The 14,808-nt window shown below is 44.8% G+C and overlaps 1 protein-coding gene across 2 annotated transcripts; it reads right to left on the reverse strand.

Annotated features, from left to right (window-relative positions):
• Positions 1-1,703: 1,703 nt before the first annotated feature.
• On the reverse strand, positions 1,704-14,253 carry si:ch211-256a21.4. 2 transcript variants are annotated; one of them, XM_038808231.1, is made up of 3 exons: positions 13,177-13,399; positions 7,099-7,275; positions 1,704-4,261 (listed from the first exon to the last, which is right to left on the reverse strand). In XM_038808231.1, exons 1-3 carry the CDS (start codon positions 13,349-13,351, stop codon positions 4,074-4,076), a joined length of 540 nt encoding a protein of 179 aa, XP_038664159.1. In that variant the 5' UTR covers positions 13,352-13,399; the 3' UTR covers positions 1,704-4,073. The 2 variants fall into 2 exon arrangements, with proteins under 2 accessions (XP_038664159.1, XP_038664160.1); XM_038808232.1 differs by lacking the exon at positions 13,177-13,399 and adding an exon at positions 14,108-14,253 and having other exon boundaries at positions 4,053-4,261.
• Between the last annotated feature and the right edge of the window lie 555 nt (positions 14,254-14,808).

Consider the following 14,808-nt stretch of genomic DNA (forward strand, 5'->3'; position numbering starts at 1 on the left):
ACGGCTCCTCTCAAGAAAAGCCTTAGCAACCGATAACGCTTTTCAGCAAGTCTAATAAAAGTCAGCTGGAAATTGTGTTTGCTTATATTTTGGCCAATATTCCAGTGAACCCCTCTGTCTGTGGATTTGAAACCCTGCCATGAGCACCCAATTTTCTTAGGTTCCTGTTTGGGACGGGTTACCGTTTAAATAAGAAATCCAAACATCCAGCAATTAACCAACAGAACCAGATTCCACACTTTATTTATCAAAAATGATTCTATATCTGGAAGCATTAAACAATGTAAGGACAATTAACACTGTAACTTATAAAACTTTATGCTAGAAACTCAATTATCCTACCGCTGCCCCTGTTCATTATCTTACAAACTCTTGAGAGTTCATTCAAATCTCCTGGGATCAACTCACGAATGAAATGAAATGAAAATCGCTTATTGTCACACGTAGGCTTCAATTAAGTTACTGTGAAAAGCCCCTAGTCGCCACATTCCGGCGCCTGTTCGGGGAGGCTGGTACGGGAATTGAACCGTGCTGTTGGCCAGCCTTGGTCTGCTTTAAAAGCCCGCGATTTAGCCCAGTGTGCTAAACCAGCCCCTCCATAATCACTGCTAGAATTCACTCTGATTTCTGTATTATAGCGATTCACCAAGGTACAAGATTTCATGGGAACCCTTCCATTTTTGCGTTCTGACACTCTAATTTCTCTCAGCCTCACCATTCTGTATTCTGCAGCTCCAACCGGAGCCTTCCTGCGACTCTAATTCAGTGGCCCAAGAACATCAGGAAATGCCTAGCCCGCTGCTTTGGTTTCCATCTCTAACTAATCTGAGTATACCCAGAACTCAACCTGCAACAACTGCCTTTTCTGGAGAGGATTATTATAGATTTCTTTCTTTTGCTTTGCGGATCTTCTGGGGCAAGGAGACAGTGATTAGCACTGCTGCCTCACGGCGGCAGGGACCCAAATTCGATTCCGGCCTTGGGTGACTGTGTGTGGAGTTTGCACGTTCTCCCCGTGTCTGCGTGGGTTTCCTCTGGCTGCTCGAGTTTCCCCCACAGTCCAAAGATGGGCAGGGTAGGGGGATTGGCCATGCTAAATTGCCCCTTAGTTCCCAAAGGTTAGGTGGTGTTACAGGGATAGGACAGGAGATTGGGCCTAGGTAGAGGGTCGGTGCAGGTTTGATGGGTCGAAAGGCTTCCTTCTGCACTATCGGGATTCTTCATTGATTTTCCCTTTGAAAATTTGTTTTATATTGAATGTCAGCTCCCAATCGCAGGCTACATCATGGATGATAAATTCAATATTTACTCCAATTCAGGTATAGGTCTACCGTTATCTCTCATTTTCCAAGGAGCTATGAGCTAGATAAGACATACAGCTGACATAGTTGCTTCCAAAAATCAACCTGCCTGCTGGCTGCCTGTTGGCAATGCACTAACTCGATTCACTCGAAACAAAGAATCTCACTAACTCCACTGCAATCCCCATGTCAATGTCGCACACACACACTGCCTAGTCACAGGCAGAAAATTCCAAAGCTTTCCTTAATTCTGGAAAGCCTCATGACTAATGTTACAATCCCCGACCAGATCCCAACAGTGGCCCAGATACTGGACTGAAAACCCCAATATTCTATTTTAGTTTGTGAGACTGTGCGGAAAGATTGATTCGCTCCAGGAGTGATTGCATGAAGAAATAGGGCTTGGTTATTTTTTTTAAACTTTATTACGAATAACAATTTGAAACATTTTTAACTTTAAACCTGAAAAGAACAGTGCACCCGTACACCTTAAAATTACTATTCAATTTCCCATCAAACAACAAGAAAATGCACATACAGCTCTCAATCCACCTTAAACAAGCAAGACCTAAAGCGATACGTGCCTTACAAAGCAAATCCTGGCTCTTATGAGATCTCATCTTAAGCTACCTGAAAGTCTTCAAATGGCTGCTTCACTTGATTTGTTTCAGTCTTTCTCTTGTCTCCTGACAAGGCTGCTCCGTTAAAAAATGGTTTAACTTTGTGACCTATCTAATTTGGAAAATAATTGTGGACTCAGAGTCAGGCAGATGGGAACGCAGCTTCTCTTTTCTCAAAGCTTCCCCAACCTCACTGCCTCTCTGCCTTTACTGATGGTCTCAAGAAAAACAAGGATTGTCAGATCAAAGGTCCGACCTCACTTCCAAAAGCCTTTCTCCAGCCCCTGTCTCTCGTCTCACAAAATGGCCCTGTGCTTCCTTAGCTCCTCCCATCACCAACCTCATCAATCCCGGGCGTTTAACCCTTAAATTGCTACATTTATAATCCAATTTCCTAAATCCTTCTAATCGTCACACTACTGGAATAAGAGCAGATGTCCTGTCTCCGGCTCTTTTGAGACGACCTGCCATTTTATAACTCTCACCCTTTTACTCTTGACTTTATCCAGGAATCACAAGTTACCCTTTGAATTCTAATCATTTTATGTCTGTTGGTTTGCCAACATCTAGATGTTTAACAGGGTTCCCCCCCAACCCACTGAACTTACATATAAAATTCAATTTCTAAAACTTAGAAAAGCTAGGCTTCTAAAACATAGGATGAGCTATGACATCAAGGGATACGGGAATAGCGCAGGGAGGTGGCTTGAGATAGATCATCAACTCATGATCAAAATGAATGGCGCAGCAGGTTTGACGGGCCGTATTACCTACTCCTGCTCCTATGCCATCAGGCAGATGCAACAATAATCTCTTTTCCAACCAATCTATTTTATTGCTGATCTATTTAAATCATTCCTCCAATTCTGGTTGCTTGTTCCCCTACTAATTATTTTATGCTTATCCACGCTGTAGTGTATCTAGCATTGCTCATTTAAAATATTTAAACGTTTGGCTTGTTCCTCATTTACTCTTCCTCCTAATTCAATAATGTTTGTAAAAGGCTGTATGGTTTAAATGTGCTTCCTGTGCTACATCCTGTTTAGCATTTTATTTCATATCACCTGCATCAAATGATTCAGCTAGTGATGCCATGCAAATGAAGAATATCTCAAATTTAATCCCATGCCTGTGCAATGCAAACTAATCACAGTAAAGACAATATAGAAGGTGAAGCAATTTGTCTTTGTATTCCTGCATCAATGGAAAAAAAATGACCAGGGGTTCTTCTCTCCATTGTTATTCAGTGACTGCTGTCATTATGGATTTGTCAGTGTATTTGTGAGTGAGGTGAGGTAAAACATCCTTAAATTTGGGGTCCCCAGTGTGGAATGTCATGCTATGCCTGCTGTCAGGCTTGAAACATCGGTAAAATACTTGGGCACCATACTGTCTCAATGCCTGCAGGAGGAAAGTGGAGGAGGAATTAATGAGGGTTGCATGTGCTGCATTTGAGTGGTTCAGCAAACTGTCATCAGTCCTCCATCAAATTGGCAGTTTATCACTGTGGGCAGGAAGACTATGCTGCTTTATAAAGCGTTCCGATCTTGCATTTCCTCTTGAGAGCACTCACCTCACAAGCATGCGACTATTGGTTGCTGCATTTCGCCTAGTACTTTGTTTTAGATCATGAAGGCGGATGTTGGTTTGAAAAGTAAAACATACAGGGCAATGCCTGAAGGCTCGGGGGATTTACAAATGCGGTAGCTTTATTTTGGATTGCTTCTTTATATAAAGACATGAATACTGGGGCCAGCAGTGTACTTTGCTATGGTCCAGTACCTTCAGAATTGCATGTCTATTATGAACCACTGAAGCAGTGTGCGGAAACCAATACAATATCTGTGTCATTACAAGTGTTCCAGTAAAGTCCATGACCAAAAAAGAATTGTGTCATGGTGAAGAATGATTATTCAAATACGATTATTTCATGGATTCTGCTGTTCACTTTTGATGCTGAGTTATTGAAGTTACCAATGTTAATACTTCTACCCCTCACTCTGCTTCAAGTATCAGTGGAACGACCACTTTACTCATTAGTGATGTTTTCCGAATGCCTTTGGCTGTGAACATGTTCAACTCAGAAGTAATAGACATCACGGGTAGTCTCAGCACTCACTGAGCGAGTGATGTTCAAATATCGAGCTCTTGTTCATATTGGAGCCTCATAGTCTGTAAGTGAGCACTGCTCCATCAAGTAGACGATTGGTAAAATAATGAGCAGTGTGAACCAAGAACACATTCCGATCCAGTATGCGGAGCCAAATTGTGTGATATCGTTCTTGATTTGTTCCATGTGACGGTTGGTGAATAAAGACCATGTGATGAGATACAGTAATGCTGAAAACACAAACATGGAAAACTTTAATATTCCTGCAAAGGTCAAGTTGGGAGCTCATGCAGTTCCCATTGATATAAAGTTCCATGTCACAGATGGCAACCGAAAAGTAACCCACTAAAAAGTTCACAATGAAAATTATCCAACCTAAATTGGGTTGTTTTGTTTTATGTGACAATGTTTTTCCAGGCACCTTTCAATGATGGTTTATGACTGAAGTTAGACACAAATTCAACTCAAATCTGTCAGTGGATCCTCTGATATTTTTTCAATGTAAAGTATAACAATGCCTTTGAGTGTCTGCCATTATTGTCTAAAGCCATCACCCCATTCACACCCTCCAGCATTGCCACACAGTGCCATCAGTTTGCCTGAGGAACTAAATTCGTACTTTTCTTCTGTCTTCACAAAGGAAGAAATGAATAATGTACCGGAAGTTCTGAGAAACACAGTTTTAATGAGGAACTGAAGGAAATGATTATTAGTAGATAAATGGTTTGGGGGAAATTAATGGGATTGAAGGCGATTAAATCTCCAGGGTCTGATAATCTTCATCTCAGAGTACTTAAGGGAGCGGCCTGAGAAATAATGGATCCATTGGTGGTTATTATTCAAAATTATTTGGACTCTGGAATGGTTCCTACAGATTGGAGGGTAGCGAATGTAAAACCACTATTCAAAAAGGGAGGTAGAGAGGAAACAGGGAACTATAGCCCAGTGAGTCTAACGTTGGTAGTAGGGAAGTTGCTAGAGTCCATTATCAAGGATTTCATCGTGCAGCATTTGGAAAGCAGTGGTATAATTAAACAAAGTCTGCATGGATTTACAAAAGGGAAATCATGCTTGACAAATCTACTAGAATTCTCTGAAAATGTGGCTAGTAGTGTTGACCAGGGATAACCGGTGGATGTGGTTTATTTAGACTTGCAAAAGGCTTTCGACCAGGACCCACATAGCAGATTACTATATAAAGTTAAAGCGCATGGGATTACGGATGGTGTCTTGAGATGGATTGAAAGCTGGTTAGCAAACAGGAAGCAAAAGGTTGGAATAAATGGTTCTTTTTCCGATTAGGAGGCAGTGATATGTGCTAGGAATCCAATTGTTCACATTATACATTAATGATTTGGATGAGGAACTAAATGTATTATCTCCAAATTTGCAGATGATACAAAGTTGGGTGGGAGGGTGAGCTATGAGGAGGATGCAGAGATGCTTCCCCGGGATTTGGACAGGCTGAGTGAGTGGGCACATGCATGGCAGACAGTATAATGTGGATAAATGCGAGGTTATCCATTTTGGTAGCAAAAATAGGAAGGCAGATTATTATTTGAATGGGTATAAATTGAGAGAGGTGGATACTCAGCCAGACCTTGGTGTCCTCGTGCATCAATCCCTGAAATAAAGCCCGCAGGTACAGCTGGCAGCAAAGAAGGCAAATGGTATGTTGGCCTTCATAGCAAGAGGATTTGAGTATAGGAATAGGGATGTTTTACTGCAACTGTATAGGACATTGGTGAGGATATACCTGGAGTATTGTGTGCAGTTTTGGTGTCCTTATCTGAGGAAGGATGTTCTTGCTATGGAGGGTTTATCAGGCGGATTTCTGGGATGGCGGGACTGTCGTATGAAGAAAGACTATGTTGGTTAGGATTATATTCACTGGAGTTTAGAAGAGTGAGAGGGGATCTCATAGAAACTTATAAAATTCTAACAAGATTAGATAGGGTAGATTCGGAAAGAATGTTCCCAATGGTGAGGCCGTCCAGAACTAGGGGTTATATTATCAGGATAACGGGGCAGCACGGTGGCACAGTGGTTAGCATTGCCGCCTACGGCGCCGAGGACCCAGGTTCGAATCCCGGCCCTGGGTCACTGTCCGTGTGGAGTTTGCACATTCTCCCCGTGTCTGCGTGGGTTTCACCCCCACAACCCAAAAGATGTGCAGGGTAGGTGGATTGGCCACGCTAAATTGCTCCTTAATTGGAAAAAGTAATTGGGTACTCTAAAATTAAAAAAAAAAAAAAATATTATCAGGATAAAACTTTTAGGACAGAGGTGAGGAGAAATTTCTTCACCCAGAGAGTGGTGAGTCTGTGGAATTCACTACCACAGAAAGTAGCTGAGACCAAAATGTTGCGTAATTTCAAGAAGGAATTAGAGATAGCTCTTGGGGCTAAAGGGATCAAGGGATTATGGGGGGAGGGGGAGGCTAGATCAGGGTATTGAACTTGATGCTCAGCCATGATCATAATGAACGGCGGAGCAGGCTCGAAGGGCTGAATGGCTTCCTCCCGCTTCTATATTTTATGTATGTTTATATGTATGTTAATTTAACTTATCCCTGTCTAACCGATTGACCATTAGCTGCACTATGTTGCCTATAAAATCATTTGAATGTTCAATTCGTACAAAGCTGAGTTTGGTCCCTTTGTTCATGAACATATAGAAATGAGTCTGTTATGTCTCAGTGGCCAATGAGCCACATAGCAGTAAAATCTCATGTTCTATTGTTAGTCTATGTAGAGAAAGCTGACCTGGGGTCCGTATAATTGGCCATATCCTGGATAGTGAACACCAGCAGGTTACTAACCGAAGGGCCATCAAAGCAGATGTGCACATATTCACTTTCAGCTCAACAGTGATCAGTGTTTCAAACGCTCGACTATTATTTCCTTCTTTAACAGAGGGGTATTGGTGTCAGTGGTAGCACCCTTATTGACAGTCTAGCTGATAACAGCACATATTGGGAATTGAACCTGAGACTACAGCATGACTGAATTACTCACTGCTTTGAACCACTGAACCATCTGAGGAGCACCAATGACTGTGTTCTTACCCGTTGGCATCAGTATTACAATCAGCAGTTTTCCTGGATGCAGTATCCGCCCAGGATTCATCTTGGATTTACTGTCAGTGTCTGGATTCCAGCAAAAGATGAACAGCAAAGAGATACAGATAGCCATGATCGCCATTAGACTTGCAATCACCCCAAATACATGTTCAGTTCCCAGGGCTTAAAAAAGAAAGGAACAGGATGTCAGTAAAAAAGCAAAGGCAACAACTTGAGCGTAATTCTCTGGATTCAAATTCTGTAACATTTCTAAAAAAAAATTCATCAACAAAGCCCTAATTTCCTGACAATTTCCCCATGATTTAGAGTACGAGTATTAATTGGGTGTAAAATGTCTTGCAGTTTGCAAACATTGCACCCATTTACGTACTTTTAATGTCCAGCAAATAGTGGAAAGGCATCTACTGGCTGGGTCTCTCTGCTTGCACATTCTACCAGCATGTCCAAGTAGTCAACATCCTGGAAGTCGATTGCTTGTCCACCAGCAAAGTCCCAAGGGTATGCCAGTGCAAAAACTGAAAGCAAGAAGGATTTCAGTCCGAATTGGGTGTGAATGTACTGAAAATCAGGAGCTGGTTTAGCGCAGGGCTAAATAGCTGGCTTTTAAAGCAGACCAAGGCAGGACAGCAGCACGGTTCAATCCCCGTACCAGCCTCCCCAAACAGGCACCGGAATGTGGCGACTAGGGGCTTTTCACAGTAACTTCATTTGAAGCGTACTTGAAAATGAAATGAAATGAAGTGATTTTCATTTCATTTTTCACTTTTCAACATGCTTCTCAGAAGAAATATTCTGCACTGTAAAGTTATCCCTATGAACGCCAGCTTTATACGAGTGCCACGGTGGCACAGTGGTTAGCACTGCTGCCTCATAGCACCTGGGACCTGGGTTCAATTCCAGCCTTGGGTGACTGTGTGGAGTTCACACTTTCTCCCTGTGTCTCCGCGAGTTTCCAGTTCCCGCCCACACTTCAAAGATTACGTGGATAGAGTGGGGTGGGCAGCGGTGTGGACCTGGGTACAACGCTCTTTCGGAGGGTCAGTGCAGACCCGATGGGCCAAATGGCCTCATTCTGCACTGTGGGGAGTCTATTCTGTGATAATTCTGGATCATGAACTATTAGATTTATTTTACAAGGCAGTGACCAGAATGAAAGAGAGTTCTAGAAACGTTAATAGCACTGGAGGTGGAGAGCAGGAACCGAAGCTGTGAAGTAAGCACTACCCAAACTACAACATGAATCATTGATATCAGAGCTGACAGCATCATACAGAAGTGCAACTTGCTGGTCCTAGCACGCTGTAACATTCATTCCCAGTGGAAAGTCAGAGCCTGTGCAGAATTCTTAATTAAGCACCGTCCATATTATGCAACAGGGTACTTGTATCACTGGAAAATCTCGTCTTTATAAGAATCTTAGATATAGATGCCAAATCAAAAAAGGCCTAACTGACTGGCACTGCGATACAGCAACAACAAAACCCTACATATGTAAGTTTTGATATATTTGCAAACACTAGTCCTTGCAGATATCTGCTCGCGATAGAAGATTTTGGCAGTGGTATTTGCTCTCATTCAGAGTTCCCAAGCTAGTGGGTGGCCATGCAGATTTAGAAACTGTGAACTGCAGTTTTGTAACCATTTGGAATTATCCTTCAGACACTTTGTCCAATGATTCGGGTGGATGGTTAAGCTCATGTGACAATATCGAAGAAAAACAGAGCGTCCCTCTCGTGCCAACCATGAACAGTTTGACTGGTTGATCATTTCATTGCATGTGGAATGATCCATGTGCAATTCTGCTACATTCACTTCTGCAATATAATCCACTATATTTAAAGCACTCTTTGTCAGTTCTGAGAGATATTTGATGAAGTAAAAATTGATGTATATCATATTTCCTGTTTGTGGCAGTAATGTTATTAAAGACCCTGGTTTAAAATACATACAGGTAGTATGTCTGCTAAAGCTGTAATTAAGGGGTCATAAAAGGTGAGGTCATGATTTATTCCATCCACTTACTTGGTTGTAGCTAAAGGGCTAATGGAATTGTGTTTGGATTGCTGGAGTTTTGCTGGAGTGTAGATAATGTATGGGGGAGTCGTGTCTAGTCCTAGCTAAGCAGCTCATGAAACTTAGTGGGATACAGATGTTGTAATTAATGGTAGGAGCCAGGTATGACTGTAGTTTTCCAATTGGATATAAGATGTTATGTTGAACAGCAGTTTTGTCAAATGCTGCTGGGTTGAGGAGAAGTGTACTGGATCTGGTCCTGAAAGGGTCTCTCTCTTCAAACATCACGACACAGCGAAGGAAGTAATCTGTTTGTTAACGTTATTTATAAGTGGCATTTGAACTGTATTGGGTTGCTTAATTGGAGTTAGCAGCAGGCATAGATAGTAAGTTTAAGTTTTTCCTTGTGTTTAAGAACTGTTACTTCTAAAGCTATTTATTTGATGTTAATGTGGTTAATATTGTGTATAAATTGAAGTTTGTTTTAACGTAAAAGATACCTATTAGTACCATCACTCCTGGGGTGAAGTATCCTTTCCTCACAGTTTTACAAAGTTAAAAACATTGTTTTGGGTTCTTTCCAATATCCTACCGGGGCTCATCCGGTATCATAGAATCATAGAATTTACAGTGCAGGAGGAGGCCTTTCGGCCCATCGAGTCTGCATGCACGTGTTCAGGTGCAAGTCTCTGACTATTTTGGGGTTTGGGATGCTCCAATTTGGGTTGAAATTTGCTGGGATTAATCAGTCGCAACAGGGGAGTTATGACGGCAATCAGGGGAAAAACAGCACTCTCCTGGAAAAGGGCCAGTGTTGAAGTGAGATCCTGAGAGTAGTAAAAGTTTCAGGTCCATTTAAAATATTGCTGAAAAAAGAGATATGCTGTTGAAGCTTTTTGTCTTGGACTCATCAGGACAGAATTCAGAAATGGCAAACAGATCAAATGCAGCAAACATGGCATCTATGTATCAGAAATAAGAGGCTGATATAGCACAGTGGGCTAAAGAGTTGGCTTGTAATACAGAACAATGCCAGCAGCGCAGGTTCACATTCCTGCACCAGCCGCCCCAAACAGGCGCCGGAATAGGGGCTTTTCACAGTAACTTCATTGAAGCCTACTTGTGACAATAAGCAATTATTATGATATTATTATTAAATATGCAAGGGGCAGGAGATTGTGAGTCATTCCATCGCAAATAATTTCCTCGTGGAAACCAACAAAAATGTGAGCGGGATCTGGCCCTAGAGGGGAACCCATGGCTTTACCATCTACCTGAGCATCAGCTGAAATCAACTGAGAGAATTGCTAAATTCATGAGTTCAATGAACACATATGCAGAAACAGCAGCTGCAGATAAGAATATCCTAACACGCCTCAATATGCTCCAAGCCGTGCTCAAATTCACCTTTGAAATGAAGCAGTCGAATGAGCTTCCTTATCTCGACATGCTAGTTGACAAATCTGCTGATGCGTTCTCCACTCTTGACAATGGCAAGCCTACCTTCACTAAACAATATACAAGTTGGGATTCCTATAGTTCCTTGCGCTATAAGATTGCCCGTGTCAGAAACTTTGTAAATAGAGCTCCAGCCATTAGCTCACCATGCAAGCTTGGTGCTGAAATAGGGTGCATCAAAGCTCTCCGACGGGACACTGGTCACCCCGATCAGATCATCGCTTGCTGTGTATCCCACGTAATCATGAGTGGGCCTCAGGCCACCACTTTCAGACCTGAAAATGCCCCAGCCTAGCCCAAATGTACCCCCGGAAGGATAATCACAAAGATTTGAACAACAGATGTAGTTAGCCGTTTCCTCTTGTTACAGTGGCAGCATGAGTGGTATTTTCCATTAACAGGATGCTGCCAACAAGCCAAAATGACATTCTGCCTAACACACAAATGTGGCACATCTTTGGACCTGAGCACCCGGAGGAAACTTATACAGACATGGGGAGAATTTACAAACTCCACACAGACAGCCACCCAAGGACGGAATTGAACCCGGGAGCCTGGCGCTGTGAGGCAGCAGTGCTAACCACTGTGCCACCGCGCCACCCATGAAATTATATAGTTAATGATGGCATAGTGTACAAGAACGAGGTTATGTTGAACTTGTACAGGACACTGGTTTAGCCTCAGCTGGAGTATTGTGCCCAGCTACGTGTGCCGTACTTAATGAAGGATGTAAAGGCATTGGAAAAGATACATAAAAGATTCACAAGGATGGTCTCAGGGATGAGGAACTTCAGGTATTAAGGTAGATTGGAAAGGTTGGATCTGTTCTCCTTGGAGAAGAGGAGGCTAACAGGAGATTTGATCGAGGTTTTCAAAATCATGAGGGGGCAGGACAGAGTGGAGTGGATAGGGAGAAACTATTCCCACTCATGAAAGGATCGAGATCGAGAGGGCACAGCTTTAGACTAACTTGCAATGGAAGCCAAAGTGTCACGAGAAAAAACTTTTTCAGGCAAGTGGTCCGCTTCTGGAATGCACTGCCTGAGGGTGTGGGAGAATTACATAGAATTTACAGTGCAGAAGGAGGCCATTCAGCCCATCGAGTCTGCACCGGCTCCTGGCAAGAGCACCCTACACCTCCACCCTATCCCCATAACCCAGTAACCCCACCCAACACTAAGGGCAATTTTGGACACTAAGGGCAATTTATCATGGCCAATCCACCTAACCTGCACATCTTTGGACTGTGGGAGGAAACCGGAGCACCCGGAGGAAACCCACGCAGACACGGGGAGGATGTGCAGACTCCGCACAGACAGTGACCCAAGCCGGAACCGAACCTGGGACCCTGGAGCTGTGAAGCAATTGTGCTATCCATAATGCTACTGTGCTGCCCCCGTGGGAGAGTCAGGTTCAATCGAGGCATTCAACAGGGAATTAGGCTGTTATTTGAAAAGGAAGCAGGTTACGGGGAGGAGGCGGGAGAATGACCCAAAGCCCTTAGGAGTTCTGGTGCAGGCACCATGGGCCAAATGGCCTCCTTCTGCACTGTAACAATTCTGCGGTAATCATAAAAACAGAAAAGTGCTGAAAAAGCTCAGCAGGTCTGGCAGCATCCGTGGAGAGAGGAACAAGAGTTAATTTCACATTCAATACGACTTTTCTTCACAAATTGGAAGATCGGAAAATTCTGTTTCGTGTTTTCTCCCTTTTTCCTTCTGCTTATTGCCCGCTCTTTACAAGCAACATGTAAATTCAACACCTTGGAATTAATTTGTATGTGGGGAACGGTATCAAAATTGGATTGGATTTGTTTATTGTCACGTGTACCGAGGTACAGTGAAAAGTATTTTTCTGCGAGCAGCTCAACAGATCAATAAGTACATGGGAAGAAAAGGGAATAAAAGAAAATACATGATAGGGCAACACAAGATATACAATGTAACTACATAAGCACTGGCATGGGATGAAGCATACAGGGGTGTAGTTTTAATGAGGTCAGTCCATAAGAGAGTCATTTAGGAGTCTGGTGACAGTGTGGAAGAAGCTGTTTTTGAGTCTGTTCGTGCGTATTCTCAGACTTCTGTACCTCCTGTCCGATGGAAGAAGTTGTAAGAGTTAGTAAGCCGGGTGGGAGGGATCTTTGATTATGCTGCCCGCTTTCCCCCAGGCATCAGGAGGTGTAGATGGAGTATACTGATTTGATGGCAGCACGGTGGCGCAAGTGGTTAGCACGGTTTTCTCACGGCGCCGAGGTCCCAGGTTCGATCACGGCTCTGGGCCACTGTGTGGAGTTTGCACATTCTCCCCATGTTTGCGTGGGTTTCGCCCCCACAGCCCAAAAGATGTGCAGGGTAGGTGGATTGGCCACGCTAAATTGCCCCTTAATTGGAAAAAATTAATTGGATACTCTAACTTTATTTATTTTTTTAAAATTTTAAAATACAGACCCCCCACCACCCCGTTACATTATTTTAGAGCTCGGCAATTAGTTACCCAGAGAAATAGAGAGCAGCCGATATAATCGGCCAAATAGTTGTTTTTGTTTGGGCTGCATTTTCACACAATCCTGGTGTGGGTGACCTCTCTTACCTGAGCTGAGGGTATGCAGACGGCTGCCATTCTGAGCGCTCGGTGTGAGGAGCGGCTCCCACAGCCCCTTCCCCCGGTACCAGCCGGGGCTGATGACCGAGAAGATCAAAGCCGCACAGCCGCTGATGCCGATGATGTTCTGCAGCAAGAGGTACCTCAGCTCCCGGCCGATCATCTTCAACTCTCCCACTCAACCTGCCGCTGGCGGGGGGAGAGTATGGCTGTGGGGAGGGGGGTATGACGCGGGGGACTGTGGCTGGGATGTCTTTGGAGGGGAGGGTGTCTTCAGCGGGGGGAGGGGGTGCTGGGAGTCTTTGGGGGGGGGGGGGGTGTCTGTGGAGGGGCTGTCTTGGGTCTTTAGGGGATGTCTACAGAGGATGGGGTGGGGGTCTTTGGGGGGGTGGTGTCTGTGGGGGGGGGGGGGCTAAGGGTCCTTGGGTGGGTGGTGCCTATAGAGGGGGTGCCTTGGGTCTTGATTGTCTACAGGGGGGCTGGGGGTCTTTGGGGTGGTGTCTATAGAGGGGGGCTGGGGGGGGGGGGGTGTCTATAGAGGGGGGGGGGGGGGGTCTACACAGGGGTATCTGGGCGGCGGTGGCTGTTAGCCAGGGACTGACAGACAGAGAGAGAGAAACCTCCCCGGCAGGCGGGCGGACTGAAGTGAACACCTCAGTGACAGCGAGGCGGCTGGTGGAATATTGGCAGATTTCTGATCTCAGTGATGTCGGCTTTTAAACCAAAACCTCAAAGACCTGTTGGAAGTCCCAGAACTTCCCCTTTAGCTGCAGGAAACCCCCATGCGATCGCGCGACTGGACAAACAGATTTGGCGCTAAATCTCAACACTAGAGAAATGAAACTGCAACTTGGTCCCACAGTGACTGCAGACCACAGGGAGGAAACGGAAAAACACGTTCAGACCTTTCCATTCTTACCTCTCATGATTAATTGCACAATTGGACCATTTCAAACAACTCCTAAATCTGGCATCATTCTGTCTGCGCAATCTGGGTGATTTGACAGAACAGGTGATTTTGCTGGAGAGATATTTTTGGATTAACTTTGATGTTTTAAAGAAATCAGCAGAATGTTTCCGTGGTAAATTGCACTCCCCTCCCCCCTCCCCACACACACACCAGTTTGACGTTTCTGGTAGACACCCCGTTTAATACTAATTAGAGCAGTTTTTTCGAACTTTCCCCACCCACCCACTTTTGCCAACCTTTGCGACGCACGCCACCTTTGCTTACCTTCAATGCGAAAGGGGAGCATGCTTCGTCCTCACAATCTCACTCCAGTCTGGTTCACAGGAGCAGAGGGCAATGCACATATCAGGTGCAGAGTCCAGCCAGTCCCTTTGTGTCTTCACCTTTCTGAGAATGGATAATCCAACCTCGCACATGTAGGTCTTCATCAGGGCCGGCTCAAGGCACCGGCAACTCGGGCAGTCGCCCGGGGCGCCATGTGCTAGGGGGCGCCAGAGACACGGGTCCCGCGCATGCGCAGTTGGGCCGGTGCCAACCAGCGCATGCACGGTGGCCGCCCTCCCCCAGGGCGGCCCCCCCGGTCCGCCCCCCGCCCCCTCCGCGGGTCCCCCCCCGCCCCCCCCCTCGGGTCCCCCCCCTCGGGTCCGCCC

Source organism: Scyliorhinus canicula, chromosome 9 (genome assembly GCF_902713615.1).
Source record: "Scyliorhinus canicula chromosome 9, sScyCan1.1, whole genome shotgun sequence".
NCBI lineage: Eukaryota > Metazoa > Chordata > Chondrichthyes > Carcharhiniformes > Scyliorhinidae > Scyliorhinus > Scyliorhinus canicula.

Bases quoted from the DNA above. Each gene is read 5' to 3' on its own strand.
- si:ch211-256a21.4 (XM_038808231.1), bottom strand. From the start codon at position 13,351: ATGATCGGCCGGGAGCTGAGGTACCTCTTGCTGCAGAACATCATCGGC. The intron at 7,276-13,176 runs GTAAGAGAGGTC...TTCTTTTTTAAG, and splicing joins TCTGCATACCCTCAGCTCAG to CCCTGGGAACTGAACATGTA. The intron at 4,262-7,098 runs GTAAGAACACAG...TTGTGTTTTCAG, and splicing joins TGTAATACTGATGCCAACGG to CATTACTGTATCTCATCACA.